The sequence below is a fragment of the Alosa pseudoharengus genome, unplaced genomic scaffold, assembly GCF_046254945.1.
Source record: "Alosa pseudoharengus isolate Yale_2024_CS ecotype anadromous, Long Island Sound unplaced genomic scaffold, YU_APseudo_1.1 YU_APseudo_1.1_scf_21, whole genome shotgun sequence".
In the NCBI taxonomy this organism is placed as follows: Eukaryota; Metazoa; Chordata; class Actinopteri; order Clupeiformes; family Clupeidae; genus Alosa; species Alosa pseudoharengus.
Window position 1 is genome coordinate 10814482 of NW_027468674.1, and position 23231 is coordinate 10837712.

The window sequence follows — 23231 nt, forward strand, 5'->3', positions numbered from 1 at the left end:
TTCTGGTTCATTCAGCTCATCCACATAACTGACAATGTTAGAGCCCACCCAACATGTATAATGTTCACTTTATTTCATGATAAAATATATTGGAGGATAAGATGTTTTTACTGTTGTAATGTGACATTTTCATATGTTTTCATTAATTTGCATGATAGCAATATGCAACATATGCATATGCAAGTATGTAACGTGCAACATGTGCTGGCAACAGAACCCTCAAATCCCAAAATATGGTGTTGACTAGATATACTGAAAATCTGTTTGGCATCATTTAAAGCTTGATGGCAGTGATGTAGTACTCGAGTCCGGTCTCGGACTCGAGTCCGGTCTCGAGACCGATTTCTGCGACTCGGACTTGTTCCTTCAAAGACTCGGTCTTGACTCGGTCTCGGACAACAGTGGGAGGAGAAGGACTTGTAATTTCAGACCGAGTCCTCGAGACCAACGCATTTTTTTATGTTCATATAAAAAAATCAAAATGAAATTTCACGGCGGCCACGTCTTTGCCCCTTGTTGGCCTTGGTGCCCCCTTCTTTCAATATTCTGCTTTGCGTCCGTTTAATAGGGATTTTTATTTAGCCTATAGCCTGTCAAAATAATCTTAGCATCACAGCACAAACTAATTCAGTCTTACACAGTGGAGAAAATGACGCAATGAGCGCATGGCAAGACAGAAAGTGCGTCCAAATTCACCCATTCTTCTCAGTTGAAATACTCAATCGCTAAGCCTACTCGTCACACAGGCACATGTATCACATTACATGAAAGAGCTTTTTCTCAGCTTTTAAACAATGTTAGCCGATAATTGCTGTGGTGAACGGTTCGCGAGAAAAGTAAATAATATAATTACATTTAATCATAACGTCTACATAAGGTGCTACACCCATCTCCCTACCCATTCATCTCGGTGGAATACTTCACGAAGCCTTCGTTCAACACATGACAAACCATATATCAGAATAAACAGCAGACCTTACCGAACACAAAGGTGTAAAGCAGTCCCCTGTACAGTAAGCCGTTCCAGAGTATTCCGGTTAAATTAAAAATGTAATCTGCAGCAAGGTCTACATTCATGTTCTTCATGATTTCATAACAGGCCAAATACAAGATAAATGTTACAAATATTGCCTAGATATAGGTAAATAATAAAATCAGAGGATATACAGCTGAGTAAGAGTTTGTGAAAGGAGTCTTAACCCATTTCACCCCATCGGTCACAATTGTGACCGAAAAAAAAATGTACTTATAAGCCTCTAAAACTGTAACTGGGGAATATCCCAATACTCTTTCAGTAAATATTGAAACAATACAGTGTTTCAATGAAATGTGTGTCAAATGTTTTGAGTAAATTGTCACATGACCAGAGCTGTCAATAGTAAAACCAACTACACACTAAAATAAAAATTTAATTCTAATTTCCTAATCCTAATCATAACTCTTGACTAACAGCACCTTCCAGGCAGCACTGCCTTGAAGTCAATGGCGGGGCCCCAAAACACCATAGATCTCATTAAAAAGGGATTTACATACAAATATAAAATATACAGATTTTGTATTTTACTTTAATGCAGATTCCACATTAGTAAATCATCAGAGTTACAAGAAGGTGGCACATGACACAGAAAGAAGGAGGGCCATTCATCTGAAAGAATCTGAAAGCAGCCAACACAGGCTCATCACAAAAGCAAAACAGTATGTGGGTGTGGTCATAGGTTTCATACTGTATATAATGAACTGACTGCACAGTATCACAGACACAGCCGAAGTCAGCCTAGCTTGTTGTAAGTACACTTTCATCCACATTTCTACACAACATTTTTTAATTAGAATAAATGTGGAACATACTGGGTCATTGAGGTCCATTTGTGGGATCAGCTGCAAGTGGAGATAGGGTGCTTGTAAAGGTAAAGCTCATTCATAGTAAAGGATCATATGAGTGACATATAAGGTACCAATCTATCCAATGAAAATCCACAAACATTTTTGTTGGAAACTAATTGCTTTTGATACCAGTTGCTCAAGGATAAACTTAACAGAAATGTCGATATTCCTATAATAATTAAAAATCCAGAAACAACACATTGTTCATGATTACATGCACTCAGAAACAACAGTTTTGTGAACAACATGGCCTGGTATTTTCAGACAACAACTGATATCCGACTTCACAGATGGCGGTAAGATAAAGTTAAACCTTTGTAATCATGCATACCAACTTATGGAGTTTTACTTTATAATATTAGGCTTGAATGAAAACATCTCTTTGAATAATTTAGTTAGGCCTATTTCAATTCAGTTGAAGATCTAAGTCATACATACATACATTTCCAATACATACATTTTAATTTAATGTCATTTAATTTAATTTAATATGCATTTTACATGTTCAATGATGTAACATGCTGAAGCAGTGGAACAGAAACAAAGAATGAACAAAAAATGGTAAAACAAAAAAAAGTGGAATCAGAGTCTACCACTACCATACATTAAAAGTAATTACTGAGGGCCCAGAATATTTTTTTGTTTGGCAATATTGTGAAGTTGGCCTTTATTTTGACAATATACTTTAGCATTTTCAGATGTTTTTGCTTTGAAAAAGTGTGCTAATATTACATGTTTCACATGCAGGAGCCAGGGGACCTGATTGAGATCGACAGAGGAACATTCCAGCACTGGGCAGTATATGTTGGAGATGGATATGTCATTCACGCCACAACAAATGGTACAGTAGCCTACATGGATTCTCTTTACAATTTAAAATCCCCCTTCACGTATATGTGGGGTGATGTGACTTTTCTTGTGAATTGTCAAGTAAACAACCAGGGGCCGGTTCCCCGATAACGCTCACTTGTAGCACGCTAAGAAGACTCAAAAGATATATCTTACCAAAGTTGTTTATGTTCCTAAGTGTGTTCCCCGAAGTGTCCCTTATGAAGCTTCTTAACACGCTGCCTCTTACGTTCGACGTTACAAAGGCGCTGTCCCAAGTGAAGGTGCTGAATTAGTTGACATCGATTGCTCAGGAATCGATTTTCTACTTCACGTGAAGGTGCATGACGGCGTTAAGATTTATTTTAACATAGTTCAAGTAATCAGTAAAATATAAACTATTAACTAAATTATCAAATTGTCAGTAATATGTTCACACAATATGTTGTGACTGGTGGACTAACCGGGTAGGCCTATCCCTCGCTAATCATCCACCCTCCTTATCCCGTTGTGCCACTTGTGCCGCTTCTTGACATGGGTTTAACAACTTCTTAAAATGATGTAATACACTTTTATATGAATGGTAAGGTACCTTACAATTATAATTGATTGGCAAGCAGCTGCAGTTACTTCTGTTTAATGCGGTATTGATAGATAGATAGATACTTTATTGATCCCCAGGGGAAATTCAAGGTTCAAATTAAAAAAATGCCATTGGTTAATGTTTTCAATAAAAAGCAACCTATCTACAATGAACAGAGAGATTTAGATACAGTATGGTGGGGAAGCAACGTAAAAAAAGGGCACCAAGCTTCTCGTCAGTGGAACTTGAAGTTTTGCTGGACGAGGTGAGCTTGCGCAAGGTGACACCGTTTTCCAGCTTTCGGAATAACTTGTGCAACAGCAACAAAAAAGAGCTATGGAGCGACATGGACTACACGGCGTTTTTGATTTAATGCAAGGACACGTTGGATCGCTGCCATAGGCCTAGGTGGTCGCTTACTGGACACCACCATGCTTATCCATTTATAGATCTTAGCCATTTAGAGGCAAATTCTTTGCCAGCTTTTAATTAGCAAAAGTGATTGCCAATTTGAACGCTTTAATGACATTACTAAATAGCCTAGGCTAATTACCACCATATTAGTTCTGATACCAAATAAAGTAAACTTCATAAACTTCATAAACTTCATGTTTACAGTTCCGCAAAAAGAGTGTTGTGCAGTGAATTGTGCCTACAGTTGTGCAAAGTGTGTGTTACAAAATTGCAAACTGAGTGCAAAGCAGTGTTTGTGCTTTTAGTTTTGCAAACTCAGTGAGTGGTTTTGCTATAAGTATTAATAGTTTTAGAAATTGTGCTATAAGAATCACGTTTGTATTTAACCATTCAGAAAAAACTACATTTAGGAAAAACTTTAAGACATGACAAAATATGGAATAACACAAAAGTACAAATGTGGCCATCTAGTGGCAAATGAAAGTCACTACATTGGAAAATAGTCCACAGGGCCTGACAGAATTGGTGTATGGTTTTGCAGATTTGGTCTGGGGAAATGGTGTTTGAGTGACTCACATGTTTAAAAATTGTGTAATATGCAAAGATTTTGTGTGTAAGACATTGAAAAAAAACTAGTGTACTTCACAATGTGGAAAGAAAAAAGTCCTCAATGTACAGGTCTGGTCTAATGGACAATAGTTCTGGAAAGAAAAACATCATAAAGAGCAGTCTTTCCCAAAGTGTGGTCCGGGGACCACTGGTGGTCCGCGAGCAGACGTGGTAAAATATAATATAGATTTTTTTTTCTCAATATTGAACCAATTTGTATGTAAATAGGTTCTGCAACACTGCCTATGTAAGCTACGCCAGTTTAAATCATATGAATCCTCTGACACAATAAGCAAGGTGCAAAGACAATTAGCAAGGTGGTTCAGTGAGTAGGCCTACTGTGTAATATACTTTTAAAGTTGGTCTACTGTGTTTTTTTTTTTTAGAGGTGGTCTGTGAAGTTTTTGAAACACTGGGTTAGAGCATGGAGATAAGAGCAACACTTTTTCTGACCTGTTGTGGTGGTAGTTTATAAGATAGATAAATAAAATCCCTACTCCTGTTTAGTTATAGTTTATAAAAAAAAGGTACAAAAATAAAATAAAATAAATTAATTTTCTCTTTGAAATACTACTACACGAGTCTGAACATTGCTGAAGAAACATGCTCTAAGCTACACCATCTGATCCTGTGTGTCTTAAGAGTTGTAAAGTTTGAGCAGCAACTGGCCTGGTTGAAAACCCGCTGTTCATTCATTAACAGTCAAGGACAGTTCAGGATGCTATTTCTGCATGTAATGAACAGGTTAAAAGCTCATTTGAAAGCATCTAAAAAGTCATTTCCCAGTCCCATCCCACTTCCCTCTCCCATTCACTTCCTGCCACTCGTCTGTCCTATCCACATAAAGGCGAAATGTCACGAAAATATACTTAGAATTTCACATTTACATTCTTCCACAATGCAATTGTGGGATAGCCATCATATACTGTATCAAATACCTAAATCTTCTTTCAAGAAAGCCCAGCCATTTTGGGTAAAATCTATCATCCTGAGATGCCATCCCTGCAATATTACTGTTCATACAGCTCTTCTACAGCTGCCAATGTTGGGTGTCATCCAACATCCACTCCACCATAAGTCATTGTAAGTGATTTCAGGTATGTGTGTGGGTATGACCAATTACAGATGTGTTGTGCATTTTGAATAGAAGTGTTTTCCCAATGATTAGAAGCAGGGGTGTAGTGGTAAAATAAGAGGTGGGTAAACTAAGAATTCTGTGATCACCGTGAGGTGGACTGCGTCATGCGGCATCGAGAAACGTTCTGATTGGCTAAAAAAGGGGTCTGGGTTCTTAGGAGAAAGAGACATCTCCCAGGCCCTTAGAAGCATAAAAGGTAGAGCGCAGGCACATTCAGATCAGATCTCATCGGGGAAGCAGCTGTTACCCATCGCTCTCTTGCCTGACGGTCCAGTCCTGACGCTGTTAGAATCTTCACTGCAAGACGGCAAATAAAGAATCAACAGTCTTCAGCATCTCTCGTCTTGGTGTTCTCCTTCGGGTCCTTTGACATCAGAGAGCTTATTGAGATTGGAGGTTCGAGAAAGTGGTTAATTTTCCACGACAGGGTCTCAGGCTATAATGCACGCTGGTGGTGGCCAGACACAATGATAGAGGTTTAGTAGGGCAAGGCAGTAGTATTGCGCATCCAGTGTGAAAGTTGCTAGCACAGTACAGGGGCTGACGAGCCGTAGGCTACAACACAGGCAAGGCAATAATAGTAGGCATCCAGTATGAAAGTCGCTAGCACAGTACAGGGGCTGACGAGTCGTTGGCTACATGTATATTGTGACCGTAGATAATACAGTGTGATTTTTGAATGTTTCACTGAACAAAAACGCTGATGTGGTACATGAAAATGTAGCTAAAAATGTGAAGAATGCAATGCAATCAAGCATTCTGGACGATAGGCTATATTGGCACACAGAATAGGCTAGGCAACAGGCCGATGTGCGTTTTATTTGGAGACTGTTTTGCGAGACAGAGACTGAGTTTGCTGCTGATATTCTGGGGATATAGGCTACAATATAGCCAATGTAGGACTTTAGCCTTTTAATATATTTGCTGCATTGGATCAGTCTTTCTAGAAAGAACAGGCAAGAGCTTTCTAGCCTCACGTCAGCAGCGCCGCATCCCATATAGGCTACATTAAAAACATCCCATATACCATATACAGATGGCGGGCAGGTGCAGTTTTGAAAATTGGTCAAAAAACTTTGCTGATGGATGGATTAAGTTTTGCTATGCAGTTATGGTTGAAATAATAGCCCATCAGCGCATCTCTAGTGTGTGTGCTTCTCTCTCACTCAGAGGGGAGGGGGAGGCTGAGGGGTCGATCAAGCATGGATTCTAAACTCTGTGGTGGATAGGATCTACAATTAGGTGTTAATTAATATTACTACCTAGGTCGAAGTACTCCCAAGTGCTATTGCGCCAGACATTGTAGTTCTCCTGTTTATTCGCTTGGAAAATCGTCACGTTTGTTGTGTGCCCTAACATGTTTAATCAACTACTTGTGCAACTGTATTTAAGTAGGGAAAACGTGGATGTGTTTGATTAATGCCATCTTACTCTCTCTACGGCCACGGCAGAGCCCGCTAGCATAGCAACATGCTAACACATTCGCGCCGCGCGCCAGAGCGTTTGAGTGCACATACCGACGCGGGAGAGGTACGACTCAACTCGTGAAAGTTAAGGTAAGAACATATATTACTACTGATTTTGGGTGGCGTGTTCCTTTAAGGGTTGTTTTTTGGCATGTTTGTGCATGCCCATAGCCAGCCAGTCAAAGGCGATTCAAAACAAGTCAGAAAGTCGAGACAGGACCCATCGTCAAAATTTCGGTGTCTACCACTCTAGTTCATCCCTACAAACCAGAAAAGGGACTCAAAGTGCTAAATACGGGAATTGTCCTTTAAGTTCAAGTTTCTGTCTATGCGTCTGATGCACAGCAATGCTATTGTGGGATAGCCATGAAATACTGTAGCTACCACTTCCTGCCACTCGTCTGTCCTATCCACATAAAGGCGAAATGTCACGAAAATATACTTAGAATTTCACATTTACATTCTTCCACAATGCAATTGTGGGATAGCCATCATATACTGTATCAAATACCTAAATCTTCTTTCAAGAAAACCCAGCCATTTTGGGTAAAATCTATCATCCTGAGATGCCATCCCTGCAATATTGCTGTTCATACAGCTCTTCTACAGCTGCCAATGTTGGGTGTCATCCAACATCCACTCTTATCACCACAAGTCATTGCAAATCTGACACTGATGATTGACTGCTCACTGTCAAGTTATTAAAAGCTGTGGGTGTTGTCTTGGCAAACGAGAGAGAGAGTGACTACAGACATGATTCATCCCAAAAGCCTCTAGGGTGGCGTCAGTGCAGAAATATTGCGTCTTTCATTTGGATCATCAACAAATTTAGTTTCTACTTCAAAGAAAACCCGTAGGGCTGCATTTCAGGTGAAATGAAATTGCAGACATGTCTTGATAAAACTTTACTTTAGCCAAATGTCCATTGTTATATACACACACATTTATAAATGTTTGTAAAGTTTTGTAATACATTTTAGCAACTGACACACATCTATTTAAGTAGACATGACTGCAGTCATAAAGTGTTAAGATGTAGTAATATGCCCTATTATACAGCTGTTATTATGAACACTTGTTTGTCTGTTTGTGCAAATTATAAGATGATATTAAGTGTTATGGTAACATTTTCTATGAAGGTCATCACTATAGCCTAATGATTTATGCATGCATTCATAACAATAAATAAAAATCAATAAAATGTGATCATAAGTCATTATAATTACTATGATAATGTTACATTTACGAACAAGCATAGCAACGTTCAAAATGCATCATGGCCTGTTTCTCTAATGTATTATACCTTGGTTATACTAAATTATATCATTATAGGCAAAAAATCTCAGATAATTTCACATAATGCATTACAACCAACATACTCATAACTACTCCAGCTGATGCATTTTACCAACTCATGCTTAGTTATTTCACAAGATGGAATAATACCTTATCTGATATATATATCAGTTTTACAGTGATATGTCTGTAACAGCTTTAAGTAAAGTATAAAAATGTCCGGTTACACTTTACTTGGCGATATCTACATAAGAGTGACATGACACTGTCATGAATGTGTCAAACATTATAAACAAGTCATAAACATTTATGACATAACGTTTCCATCACTCGCTTCTGTCAAGTGTCATTTGGTTTTTGTCATGACAAGTTAGGGTTGGGGTTAGACACATGTCATGTCACTCTTACGTAGATACCGTCAAGTAAAGTGTTACCAAATGTCCATACCAGAGTGAAATATCAGGAAGGCATAAGACATGCCACTTAAACTAGTTTTCATGCAGGGCAGCTGATATGGACATTTCCAACCTGCCACTTTCCATGCAAGTAGTGTCCTCATGCTTTAAAACATAACCAGTGGTGAAGAGAAGCAAACTAACGTCCTTAAATGGAAAATGTAAAAGACTTGACTTGATACATGTATGCCTTCAATCCAACAGGACAGTGAAGAGAGTGACATGAAGGAAGTGGGAGAGAGAGAGGTGGGATCTGGAAATGTCTCAGATCAGACTCGTACCCAGGTCACCTTGGCCCGAATATGTACTGCAGGCAGCCAGTTACACCTCAGCACCCCCCTAGTTTTGATATGTATTATGGTATGTATTATGGTGCCAGTGCCACCAGTGCCCCCTAATCAGATTGCTTACAGGAAGAACAGGTCTACGGAGGATGCCATCACCACAGTATTGCTCACTGCCCTCATCCACTGGAGGAATTCTGTTTATTGACTACAGTTCAGCATTAGGCACCGAAATCAAGGGAGTCTCTGTCTCAACCCTTGTGTATGTGACATGTTAAAATGGTTTAGGTAATTTCATGATAAATTATTTTAATGTGATCTCACAAAAGCATATTTTTACATTATAACGTGATATTTTCATTAATTTGCATGATGGCAACCTAGAAATGTTGCAATATGCAACATATGCTACCAACAGGGTCCTCAAATCCCAAAATATGGTTTAGCCTACAGCTGGTGCTGGCTAAATATCAAAAATCTAAAAAAGTGATCGACACACAAAAATAAAATATACCGGCACATATTTCACATTTTACTTTAATGCAGATTTCACATCAACACAGTGTAGTACACACACACACACAAGTCAAGTCAAGTCAAGTTTATTTATATAGCGCATTTCATACACAGAGGTCATTCAATGTGCTTTACATAAACAAAACACACACACACACACACACACACACACACACACACACACACCCAGTGCAGACCTAGAGGTGTGCTTCTATGATGATACAAGACACACACACACACACACACACGCCCAGCGCAGAGACACACACACACACAGCGCAGACACACATACACACACACCCACGCCATAACCGTTTCTACAATGGTACGACACACACACACACACACACACACCCACGCCATAACCGTTTCTACAATGGTACGACACACACACACACACACCCACGCCATAACCGTTTCTACGATGGTACGACACACACACACACACACACACACACACACACACACGCCCAGCGCAGACACACACACACACACACACACACACAGCGCAGACACACATACACACACCATAACCGTTTCTACAATGGTACGACACACACACACACACACCCACGCCATAACAGTTTCTACGATGGTACGACACACACACACTCCTTCAGCACAGTGGTATGGAGAAGGATGTCAAATGAGTATCCTATTTTCCTTAATGTAGTCTTACCAACATTTTAACTGTTCACTGTTAATTTTATCTATTGAATTGCTTTTATTTGTAAGTCGCTTTTGTCACGCCCGGCTTTCCCGTGCTGTGGTGCGGCCCGCCCTTTTGTCTGTCTGTCTGTCCCAGACCTACAGGTGGAGCTGTTACCTGGCCGTGTAGAGTAATTGGTGGCTACGAGGCCTATTAAAAGAGGCCTTCCTGGCTGCTCACGCTCTCTCTCCTGTTCCGGCCGTCCGTCTGCGCGGCTGGCTACAGTCTCGCTCCGCACATACCTTTTGCTTACACTACCCTTCATATACTGATGGACACTACATATTTTGTTAATCATTACATTAACTGATTTTCCTTTATTTATTTAATAAACCTTTATTGTTAAATTGTAGCATCGGTGTGGTCTCCTTTCATGTCACTACCGCTGTACGAGCCCAGTGGTCGTGACACTTTGGACAAAAGCATCTGCAAAATCCCATAACCTTAACCATAAATCATCTGAATTACAAGAAGGTGGCACATGACATTGAAAGAAGGAGGGCATTCATCTGATAGCAGCCAATACAAAAGTAAAACAATATGTTGTGGGTGTGGCCGTAGGTTTCATGGTGTATATAACGAACAGACTGGGTACAGACAGACACAGCGGAGGTCAGCGTATCTTAACGTAAGTACACTTTTATGCACTGAAAAAAACCCAGTGCTGGTTTTACTTGATTTTATTGTGTCATTTCATGTTTTGTGGTTTAGTAACTGTAACCACCTCCCCCCCTGTAGCCTAGGGCCAGGTAGCACCCGATGTGCAATGGACGCACTGTGTTATTCATAGGGAAGCGCTCGTGTCAAGGCAGCTTAGTTAGTCTAGATCTGAATGAGATTTTGAACGAGGTTGTGAGTGAATTTCATCAAGACCCGGCCCTTAAAAACGCGCCTATTCTCTGCACTTGGGAGATGCACAAGGAGATGGGAGCTGACCAAAAGGCTGTACTGTTTCACAGTGAGGCAAGGTGGCTTTCCTGAGGTAAAGTGCTGTCGCGTGTGTTTGAGCTCCGAGTCGCTTCTTCATGGAGGAAGAGCGGATGTCAGGGACAGAGCCAGAGGGGTACAGGGGCACAGGCCACCCTTGAGATTCGATTGGCCACCCCAGGTGCCACCCCAAGTCCTAGTCTACGATTGGCCATCAACATGGTCTAAGGCGGGACCTTTCTTGATGCACTTGCAGCAGTTTGAAGTGTCAGACGTCAGAAATGTAAGTGGCAAACACGCTTTCCTTTATTGGCCTACAAGCTATTGCTTGTGCTAACACGCAAAGATATATATTTACCTATTGCATCTGCCAGTGCCTATTTATCTAATCACACATTTAAGTCGCCGACATTTGCTAGGTCATTAAGTGTTAACTGTAGGCTAGGCCTATATTTTGTAAAAGCGTTTAATGGCAATAATGTCCTAATGTAATGTTAAGACAGCTTTTCATTTATGGTTCATCAAGCTTACTCATAAACACTCTTTGCATCTAGGCTACAGGTAGCGATGTTCTGATGACATGTATGACCATTCAACCAGTCAAGCATGTGTTGTAAAATATTGATATTATGGGAAGTTTACATAGCTCAGGCTAAACTATGTTTCTTTCGTCCCCCATGCCTGTTTTATTTGTCCCGATCAGGAGGGATAAATGAAACATTGAGCACGTTCCACTTTTGCTTAAATAATTCCTGAACGCAGGGCTGGACTGGCCATCTGGCATACTTTTTTCTCTTTTTTTTTGGCCGAGCCGTTCTTCATAAAGTTAAAACACACAATATACTCCCTTATACCAACCTCAAGTTTCTTGAGAACTTAAGTCATCCAATTCGAACACATGGAACCATGTGGTTGCCCTGCAACAAGTTGCCCCATGTATTGCCTAAAGAAAAACGTTGAACATTTTATTCAATTAATAATTTGCCCAGACTTGCTCACACACACCAGTGTTTCCCACAGAATTTAATTATATGTTTGTTATTCAATCTGGGCATGCATCGACAATGTCAGAGACTTGTCTCCACTTTGTACCGCTTGACAAGTTCAGTTGTGACTTTTTGAGTGCATCTCTGATACAGTGTTTAGGCGATGAGATGTAACAGGCAGGTCAGCATAGTTGATCTGTTGACTGTTTGCAGGTTCATGGCATGTCTCGTAGGCAGAGAAAAACTGACTCTGTCCACTTAATCAACAGAGTCAGTGTACTGATGAAGGAATAGATTAGATAGATATGGAAGGTTTGCAAAGTGATATCATGCTCCTTTTAAAGAGTATGTTTGGTACTTTCAAAATAGAAAAATACAGTTGATTCTGATACATGGTGAAGCTATGTATTTTATAGTTTATTTTGATACATTTAAAATTAGGGTAATTGATATTTTATTTTAAAATACATTGACGTATTTTTGGCCATCCCTGCCAAAAGCTAGAGCAGCCAGGCAGCTACAGTACACTCTGTTGGCTGCAGTGCTACCTAGGGCTGGCCCTGATGCAGGGTACTGTCAAGTAGTTAAGTGATATGCAGGTATTACTGTCCCTCCTAAACTGTGTTAAAATGGTATGTTAAACAGCATCCCTGGACCCTCATAGGCCAATATGATCCTCAATATTAGTCAAAATAGTAATAATAACAATAATATCAATAGAATATTAAATAATAAAGAAATAAACAAATAGACAAAAAAGCAGGTCAAATTATTATTATTATTAAGTATATTTTTGGGCTTTTTTGCCTTTATTCAGACAGTGGAGAGTGACAGGAAGCAAGTGGGAGAGAGAGATGGGGTGGGATCGGGAAATGACTGCAGGTCAGATTCGAACCTGGGCCCCGGTGGGCACTCGGACCTGTATATGGGATGAGCGCTGTAGCCTGCTGCGCCACAGTGCCCCCAGGTCAAATTATTTTAACAGCTACAAAAATAGATGGCCATAGATAGTATAAGTTATTGTGTGGGAAAATGTCTTGGATGAGTATATTTGTTTCATTTAATAGAATAGAATAGAATGGAATATATTTTAATATCCCCATGATGGAATCTGTTTTAGCACAGCATAGCCCAGTGACAGATAATTAACTTTAATATGTTTGGTTATTTGTATTTGCATTTTATTCAAATACATTTGAAATTTTATTTAAGAGTAAGGTATTTGTGTTTTCTGTCCTTCAATTTATGAGTATGGCGTTTGGTGCCTGGTTTCCCTAATGTAGGCTATTTGTGCTAATTTCACATCTCGAGCCTGTTTATCTGGATGTTTTGCCTCATGCCACCCTTGAATTAATCAGTGCCTCACTAGTGCCACCCTTGTTAAAAATGTCTAGAATCGCCACTGGCTGGAATTATAGGTTTCATGTCTTATCTGCTTTGACACTGAGGGGGAGGACTAATATAAAGTTCCCGCAGGAAGAAACCTGGGAGTGGTTCTGTGTGAACAAAAAGACGAAAGCCACATCGACAGCCAGAGGCAAGATAAGTCTGAAACAAAATTCAAACTTTCATCTGACCTCAAAAGACAGCACAGACACCTCAAGCCATAAGGTAAGGCTGGCTATTTGCCACTTCACTTAACTCTATTTGCTTTTAGAAGACCTGTTGTCTTTATGTACTGTCTATGAATGCAGAATGCAGAATAGAGTGAAAAAGTTTTCCTGCATTCTTCCTGATTTTGCAGTGCCAACATAGCCTACTTCCAGTTTCTGATTTAGTAATGTAAAATGGTGTAGGCCTACAGTGGGCATTACTTTGAAATGGCCACTTCAGTTGCGCATTACGCGGCGTGAAGCTGCGTGAAACTTTAGTACCACTTTCAGCCACTGTGTGTCGCTCTGCCACTGTACATCGCTCTGTCAGTAGCCTGCCTGCCGCCCCCTTACCTTACCTTTAAACATAATTGTTGCCGAGAGGAATCCCAGCCTACGAATTCAATAACAAAATAAATCAGGCATAATTAAACATTACCTCGATTTAGGCTACTAGGGTATGGCTTAAGGCTTGGCTGCACAGTGGTAACGAAAATCAAAATCTGCTTTTGATAGCCTACCGATGCCGCTCCACAAAACGAAAAAATATCTTAATTTGCTGTCTACGTTATTGTCAGTGTTGGGGGGTAACGCAACTACGCAAATCAAAACAGTGTCTTGTGCAAGAACTGTTCATGCAGACTTCAACTGGCGCGGTGTAGCCTACACAACTTTGTTCAAAATTGATGCATTCAAGTTAACTTTGCAAAGTTAGTGTTATAGCCTACTTATCACAACATTGTCAATCGCAAACGCTAATTTATTGTAACGTCTCTATCAGGGACGTGCACAGGAATTTTGAGGGGCAGTTGCTCTGACCTGAAAAAAGGGCACCCCCCCCCCCAAAAAAAAAAAAAAAAAAAAAAATCTCACGGGCTATATGAAGGACTGAGAATAACAGGGTCTTTATCAAAATATATATACACTTCTATATATATATAGAAGTAAAACACTGAAATACAGCACTCAATCACCTTAACTAATAACACAGAAAAACATGACTTGAGTCATGAAAATCACCAACATCAATATCCCTATCAATATCCTATCAAGTCACTGATAGGTTTCTCCAAATGTGGGCTCATCATCTGACCAATTACATATTATTGTTATTGCCATTATCATTATTATTTTAATGCCCACTAGTGGTATTTATGTTCTGCTCAGGCAAGATCTTTTAAATGATAGCCTATGTTTTTTTAGATTACAATTATTTAGCATGCAGCTCTTTAACCCTGTACTTTCTAGCATGGTCCTCTCATCTCATATTTGGTGATCATCACTTAGGCCTACCTGCCCTATATGTGCCTCCTCCTGGTCCACATTTTCCTCACATGTTCTGGAGGCTTGTGACTGCTCCTTATCTTAAATGTAATGTAATTATGAAACATTGCCATTAGTAGGCTAAAATATGAGTCTGATTAATTAATCAATTCGCTTACACAGTGTCATGTCATCTTTATCACAGAAAGTTTCTGTCTCACCTGCTGGTTGGCTTTTTCACAGCCAACCCTGCAGTGATGTGCTGCCCTTTGCTGCCTCCCTGAATTGTCTCTCCCTTTCCTGAATCCGCCTCTTTTCAGTGGGCATCTTGGCTTCAAACAATAGCCAAAATAGTGGATAGGATTTAGGCATTTAACCATCTTGAATAAAATAATTAATGTGATGCATTACTTCCATCATTCATTCTACTTGCTAAAACAAAATGTGAGAAACTAACTATCAGCATACATGTAGGCTAGCTTTAGTTGGCCTAATGCAGGGGTGGGCAAACATTTTGGCTCAAGGGCCACATTGGGTTTTGAAAATTGGCCGGCGGGCCGCACAGTAGGCTAGTAGCATAACGTTCAAGTTAGTTCTGCTGCAAAGGAGATAACTAAGAGTAGGCCTATCATCTCTATTTAACATGTACTGGACACCCCGAAAGGAGGGTAGGGCAGACACAGTTTTCTGTGAATATCTTGAGAACCGTAGGGCCTAGGATGACCAATTTTTTCTGTTTGTTTGCCTCCAGGGGTCATGTTAACCCATTCCATGTGCACACATGTGCACAAACAGATACACACGCACACACATACATTCACAGTAATCATACGTATGACACATACTCACACAGTAGACATATGTACGCATGCATGCACATGCACAAACACACATACGCAGGCAAACACACAAGCACGCACACACACACCCACACACCCACACACATAAACATAAACGTGTACACGCACACATGCACACAATTCAAGAATTTCTCAGAATTATGAACAGGCAAGATGGGGGTGGGGTTGTATAAAATTAATTTTAAATGTGAAATCTATGAACTAATCATGTTTTGGTACTTGTTGTCTAGCAGATACCAGTGAGAATTGAGTGTGGCTAATGCAATTTAGTGAGACAGAATCATATAGGCCTTTCAGCGTGATTTATTTTTGTGGAAAAAATGTGCTGGACTGGGCGGCGGTCATATTTTGTACCGCTCTGCGGTACATCTAGTTATTTTATTGTAAGGCCCCCCATGAACGAAAGTTCACAAAACTTGGCATGCATTCGGAGGGTGTCATAATGATCCTACACTTTCAATTTTGTGCAGTTTTCAGTTTTGACCATGATCAGCCAGAGATATTGTGATGAAAACATCTAAAAAAAAAAATCTGACTAAACCTATATGACCGCCGCTTCGCTGCGCGGCGGTCATAATAACAATGATCATCAGCAATATTCAACCATTATTTTGTGTAAATGGGCTATGCATTGGGTTAGACACCAGGGGCCATATTTACAAAGCCTTTTATCTTACCACTAGGAGTACTCCTAAATAGCAATAAAATATTTTAGCTAGGAGTTTCTCTTATTATGACCGCCGCGCAGCGAAGGTTTAGTCAGATTTTTTTACTTTTTTTTTTTTTCTTTTTCGCATGCCCAAATTTTCGTCAATGATTCTCGGGACACTGAAAGACCGGGGTACACGAAACTTGGTGGGCATGTAACCCCACATGGATAGCATGGAACCATCATTTTTCATTTTGATCTGTAGCCCCCCCCCCCCCCCCGCTGGACTGGACACCCCGAAAGGAGGATAGGGCAGACACAGTTTTCTGTGAATATCTCGAGAACCGTAGGGTTTAGGAGGACCATTTTTTTTGTATGTTGATCTCAAAGGGCCATGTCAACCCATTCCATAACCACTCATTTCATGTATAGCGCCACCTAGTTAAACACAAAAAAGTAAAAATGAGGTGTTGTAATCACAGGTATCTGTGACCTAACATAGTCAAAACTGCACGAAATTGGAAGTGTAGGATCATTATGACACCCTCTGTATGCACGCCAAGTTTTGTGGAATTCCGTTCATGGGGGGCCACACAATAAATTAATTTATGTTACTATACACCAACTGGCCTGTAGGTGGCCGGAGACAGTTTTCTGTGAATATCTAGAGAACCGTAGGGCCTAGGAAGTCCACCTTTTTTATGTATGTTGGTCTTAAGGGGGCATGTCAACCCATCCCATTACCACTTATTTCATGTATAGCACCACCTAGTTAAAAATTAAAAAGCAAAAAATTAGGTGTTTTCATCATAATATCTCTGGCTGACAAGGTCAAAACTGCACAAAATTAAAAGTGTAGGATCATTATGACACCCTCCGAATGCATGCCAAGTTTTGTGTACTTTCGTTCATGGGGGGCCTTACAATAAAATAATGTATGTGTACATTTAGTGACGTACACCAACAAGGATTCCCGGGACACTGAAAGACCGGGGTACACAAAACTTGGTGGGCATGTAACCCCACATGGATAGCATGGAACTGTTGTTTTTCGTTTTGATCTGTTGCCCCCCTGCTGGACTGGACCCCCCGAAAGGAGAATATCTTGAGAACTGAAGGGACTAGGATGACCATTTTTTTCCGTATGTTTGCCTCCAGGGGTCATGTTAACCCATTTCATGTGCACACATGTGCACAAACGGATACACACACACACACACATACATTCACAGTAATCATACGTATGACACATACTCACACAGTAGACATATGTACGCTTGCATGCACAGGCACATACGCAGGCACACACACAAGCACGCACACACACACACACACACACACACACACACATAACATAAACATGTACATGCACACATGCAAACAATTCAAGAATTTCTCAGAATTATTAACAGGCAAGATGGAGGTAGGGTTGTGTAAAATGAATTTTACATGTGAAATCTATGAACTAATCATGTTTTGGTACTTGTTGTCTAGCAAATATCAGTGAGAACTGAGTGTGGATAATGCAATTTAGTGAGACAGTTAGAATCATATAGGCCTTTCAGCGTGATTTATTTTTGTGGAAAAAATGTGCTGGACTGGGCGGCGGTCATATTTTGTACCGCTCTGCGGTACATCTAGTTAAGTTATTCACAAAGCCTTTCAGACCTACTCTTAGTAAGGAAAAATGACAACTCCTAAACTAAGAGTGAGTCTTCGTTGCTATGGATGACGTCATTACTCATGCACAAGCTTGACTGAAGTGACCACCTTGATTGGCTGATGATTGTAACGCAGGAATGATTCCAAACACCTCCCTTACCAGATGAGTGACAGGTGACAGGTCTGAGAATGTGTGTGCTACACAAGGACGGAAGATGATGAATAACTGAATAAAAAGACCTAGCCTAAATGAATCAAGAGTAAGGCAAAACAAATAGCCTAGTAGCCTAATGATACGGATTGATGCAGTATCTTTGTAACATTATTAAATTAATCTGTCACTATGCCTATGCCTACGTTTGTAAAGAGGAGAACATTTTAATTTGATTCACAATAACGTTACATTTAATTTACATGTTGACAATGAGTAGCCTAGTTTTGGTTGTTGTTGGTGGCGTTATTGCATGTTATGCCTACAATGCAATATTGCTTCCTCGCGATTGGAAGCTCCTGTAGCCGCATAGGATTTCAAAGCATCACTTTGAAAATAGGTTTGTGAATAGGTCTTAGTGAGTTAGGAGTCCTCTCGACTTCTTTTAAGCTGTCCCATTTGTTGGGGGCAGGGCCGGATTAACAATTCATAGACCCCTGACCAAAATGTCTGATGGCTCCCCCTGCCCCCCAGCCAACGTGAATCAGGCAGTCAGTTAATAGGCCTATATTGTGAAGATTTTTCTTGACATCTAAGGCACGAGCGCATCTGTGAGGCCAAGCCAAGTAGCCCGTTTGTTTACAACTAACATTACATTTAATTAAACTGCTTATAGGCTATGCCGAAATAGTTTTCAACATTTTGAATATCAGTGTCGGGTGAATTAGGAAATGTTCTCAAAGTAGCCTTATGGCTGAAAGCTTGGGATCCCCCCTGTCAAGCAATATAACCATACAAACGCGCTGCCTGCTCACTCATTGTTTCAAAAGGAGTAATTTCGGTTTTGTCGGAACTGGCCATTGTAAGCTACGTAAAAATAAACTTCCAAAACTAACGAAAAATATTTATCTCCTTTCAGTTATTTCAAAAGTTTCCAAAAAGTTAAAAACAGATGACATGATGCGTGTCACAGACATAATGCGCAAATAATATAGCCTAGATATTCCAATATATTCGAATACATGTGTTTATTTTAGAGGGAAAATTCGAACGGCATTTTTGAGCAATTTTGACAGCCCTAGTCCACTGTAGGCTACGCCAATCGTCTATTAACAGTGGGGGTCGCTATAATGCGTGTGAAATAGCACCATTCAGTAGCCTATGCGAAATAGCCTTAAAATCGTTCTGGCGCTGGTGTGGGAGGTCATGAACAGGAAGTGACTGTGTTTGAACCTCAGTCAACAGAACCAGTACAACCAGTCAGACCCAACAGAAATCAAACAATAAGCATAAGCAATAACAATGCTTTGCTTTTTGTGGATAAGCTCCCTCTAGTTTGCTATACTGCCTTGGTAGAGCTGTCACCAGGGTTGGAATTTCACAACGGCCACGATGGCCATGGCCGTTGCTCCTTGCGTTGGCTGTGATGCCCCTTTGAAAATCGGAGGTTCACAGGCCACTGTGGCCTTGGTGCCACCCTTCTTTCAATATTCTTCTTTGCGTCCGACTAATAGCAATTTTTATTTAGCCTATGGCCTGTCAAAATAATCAAAGCATTCACAGTGCAAATTAATGTAGTCTTTTACGTAGTGGAGAAAGTGACACAGCAGTGCACAGCAAGAAAGAAAGTGCGTCCAAATTCACCCATTCTTCTCTGTTGAACTACAAACAGACATCACATCCCATGAAAGAGCTTTTTCTCAGCTTTTAAACAATGTTAGACGATGCTAAGCATGAACAATGCTAAGCATGCACGTAGGCTATTTGAGTATCTCAAAGCTGAGATGTGCTTAAATTGTTCAATACATGATTTCATAATAGGCCAAATAGAAAATACATGTTAAATATATTCTATATATGTAAATATTATTATATGTAATATATCATGTTTCATGTTGATTCACACAGTGATGCAGGTCTACTTCTGTGGATAGGCTAAATACAACTTTGGTCATTTTTATGTAGCCTACTGTATATTTTACTTTGGCCTTAGTGCCCTGATGCCTTTGTGCCCCCCGCCAAATATGCCCAACTGAGGGCCATGTGGCCTTGTCCCTAAAATTATGAAATTCCATGCCTGGCTGTCACTGAATGTAAATGTTAAGAATTTAGTGGCATTGTTGTTAAAAGTTTATTTGTGTTTTGAGCCATTGGTAAAAACAACTAGCCTACAAAAAGTGAACATTTATCTGTCTTTTGAGATTGTAAAATTCCATATTGTGACATTTTAAGACCAGAAGGTGGCACTTCTTAAGACATTGAAAGTAAAAGCATATCCATCTCTTCTCTTCATTTGTCTCTCTCTTTCACTCTCTGATGACTTGCAGCTATGGAAACAGTATCAGCAACCATTTTAGGCATTGTTAAGAAAGGACTGGCCATTTATGACCAGTTAAAGCAGGTGAAGAACAACAAGAAAAGCTGTGCACGTCTGGCAGAACGTGTAAAGGCTGTGGCAATACCGCTGGAGGATTTGGCCAACCAGGGTGTGGACGAAAAGGTTGTGAAGAATGCCTATGATTTATTCAACATAGTACTGGATGAAGCAGAGGCGCTAATGAAAAAGTATGATGAAACCCATCAATTAAAGAAGATATTCAATGCACAAAACTTGAAGGAGGATTTCGAACAGGTGAACGAGCACCTCACACTGGCAGCAAATCAACTTGTTATGTGCCTGCTAGTGGAAAACCGGAAGACTCTAAAACAAGTGTTTGATGGCAAAAGGATTCGCGAGGAGAATTATGAAGACTTGGAGATTGATCTGCAGGAATGGAAGAAATGTAAGGTATCTTTACATGCAGAGGCTTCAGAGGCTTACAGTTTCATTTAATGATTTGCCAGATGTTTTTACTCAAATCAATTAGATATTGAATAACAATCATGAACTGGACCCCTGTAATCTTATAGTATGCCCACAAAAATCCCCCCCCCCTCAAAAAAAAAAAAGAAAAACAAAGAGCAAAAGTGTATGTGTGGGTCTGGGTGGTTGGTGTATTGAGAGTTTTTGAAACTTCTCATCACCTTTTGCATGTGGGGCTCGGTGCAGATACAAACAGGAAACAGGAAGGTCTGGGGGGTGTCTTGGATATGTTTCTGTGGCACTATTTCTCGTGAAAGTATGCTAGGTAGCAGCTGTAATTGCCATGAGCATGTTGGAGTATTTCCACACTCTGTAAGAAAATATAGATATTAGGTGATAATATACTATCTGAGAATAATCACATTTTTACTATATGGGGTTAGCTGGAAATGTCTGGGTTGGTTAAAAAAGAACACTGTAACATATTTCACTGTTGTGACAGATTTCATATTCAAGTCAATTCATCCTACACAGTGCTGGAGGAAACCAGGGATGGAGTAAAAGCTGTGCATGACGTGGTGGACAGCACTGCCCAGAATGTCAACATTTTACAGGACCAGGTGGCCACCATCCAAAAAGTCCTGCAGGATCTCAGAGATGCTATGAGAGCAGGTAAGTACCCTTCTGTATTAGTACATAATTACAAGAATTTCAAAAGCTTGTTTGTAAATATCAACTGCTGTAAAAATTGGATTACTGTTAAATTTCTTCTACACAGATGCTGCGAGTCAGACATCTGCAGCATCTTCACATAAAGCCACAGGTATGGAGTGGGGCGAGAGCCAACAACTGAGAGACAAATCAGATCTGTGATAAATAAGACCTGAAATTTCACTGTCCAGTTATAACCATGAAAATATAGCTCAGTATTGTGGCTCCTGTGGCAGGACTTTAAACTCATAATTAAAGTCATAATTATCTCCCCACAGAACAAGTGTTTAAGGCTCGATGCGGTCTCATAAACAGGATTCCAGATACCTTGCTGATAGATCTGCTGGATCTTCTTCAGAGCCCCACCTCTGACCCAACTCAGGGCCCTGTGATTTCAGACAGGGAGAGGAGTGTGATCATGAGTAAGGATGTGTCGTATAACCAGGTGACCTGTCTGGTTGATATGCTGAGGAAAAAGGGTGAACTGGCTTGTGAGATATTTCTGTCTCATCTTAAACAAAAGGAGCCTAATCTCTGTAAGGAGCTTGGTTTGTTGTAAACACCTCAGTCCAGTTTATTGGCAGACCATTACAACTAATTCAGTTGTTTAGTGGAAACCAACTTAGCTAGCAATTACCTTGAAATGTAGAATTGTGGTGTTAGTACATGACCAGATATCTTTATATAACATATAATTTTGAGCTTTATGCCATTTACTAGTGTAAAATGTAACTAAAGTGTCGAGCAACTTTTTGTTGTATTATGTTCATATAGCTCATTAGGGTATGTGTTTCTTTGGCTATATGATTCTAGTAAAAACAATACAGATTGAAAAATGTTGGTCTTTTTTGGCAGAGCATTTTTCTTTTGTATCTGCCTTACAATATAGCAATATCACTCCACATGCTGTATCCCCAATAAATAAATCAGTTCAATTTGTGAAAAAATAAAGGCTTGAATTTGCTTCCATTTTTTTTCAAACAATGTTACCAAAGCTATCTCTCTCTCCTATGTGTGTACTGGACACACTAATACACGCCTAACAATGCCCGTTAGCTGTTAAAAAAAACATAAAATAACGAACATCAAATAAAATAGGAAAAATGAATCCACCCCATCAGCTCATAAACAATTATTGAATGTTACTTCCTGTTCTCTACATATTCCAACACTGAGGACCACATGGATGTGGAACATTGCAGTCTGCAATGACGTTCACTTGTAATTTCCTCCAATGGGAAAAATTCAGTGATCTTTTCCAGCCATTGGCCCAGGCTGGAAATTCCAATAGGTAAGGATACATTTTTTGGCAGTTTTTCTTTCTGGAGTAAAACAGCTGTCTGCTTTCAAAATTCATCAGGTATAGCATAGGGTTCAGCACAGCCAATTAATTACCAAAAAAACAATGTTGCAGTCCCAAAACATAATGCATATGCATAAATGTT

General features: G+C 40.0%; 1 protein-coding gene and 1 long non-coding RNA gene across 2 annotated transcripts; both read left to right on the forward strand.

The window, feature by feature from the left end:
• Window positions 1-2585: 2585 nt before the first annotated feature.
• On the forward strand, window positions 2586-10534 carry LOC143137586 (uncharacterized). The gene is made up of 3 exons (XR_012990026.1): window positions 2586-2725; window positions 6908-7012; window positions 8878-10534. It is a non-coding gene; the product is annotated as an uncharacterized LOC143137586 (long non-coding RNA).
• A 148-nt stretch (window positions 10535-10682) lies between these two features.
• Window positions 10683-22719, forward strand: LOC143137585 (uncharacterized). Its single transcript, XM_076297835.1, has 6 exons — window positions 10683-10810; window positions 13572-13706; window positions 20600-21055; window positions 21610-21747; window positions 21854-21898; window positions 22065-22719. Exons 3-6 carry the CDS (start codon window positions 20602-20604, stop codon window positions 22343-22345), a joined length of 918 nt encoding a protein of 305 aa, XP_076153950.1. The 5' UTR covers window positions 10683-10810; window positions 13572-13706; window positions 20600-20601; the 3' UTR covers window positions 22346-22719.
• Window positions 22720-23231: the final 512 nt, after the last annotated feature.

Excerpts from the sequence above, each read along its gene's own strand:
- LOC143137585 (XM_076297835.1), top strand. The coding sequence starts at position 20,602 with ATGGAAACAGTATCAGCAACCATTTTAGGCATTGTTAAGAAAGGACTG. Across the intron at positions 21,056-21,609 it reads TCTGCAGGAATGGAAGAAAT|TGCTGGAGGAAACCAGGGAT; the intron begins GTAAGGTATCTT and ends CATCCTACACAG. Across the intron at positions 21,748-21,853 it reads CAGAGATGCTATGAGAGCAG|ATGCTGCGAGTCAGACATCT; the intron begins GTAAGTACCCTT and ends TCTTCTACACAG.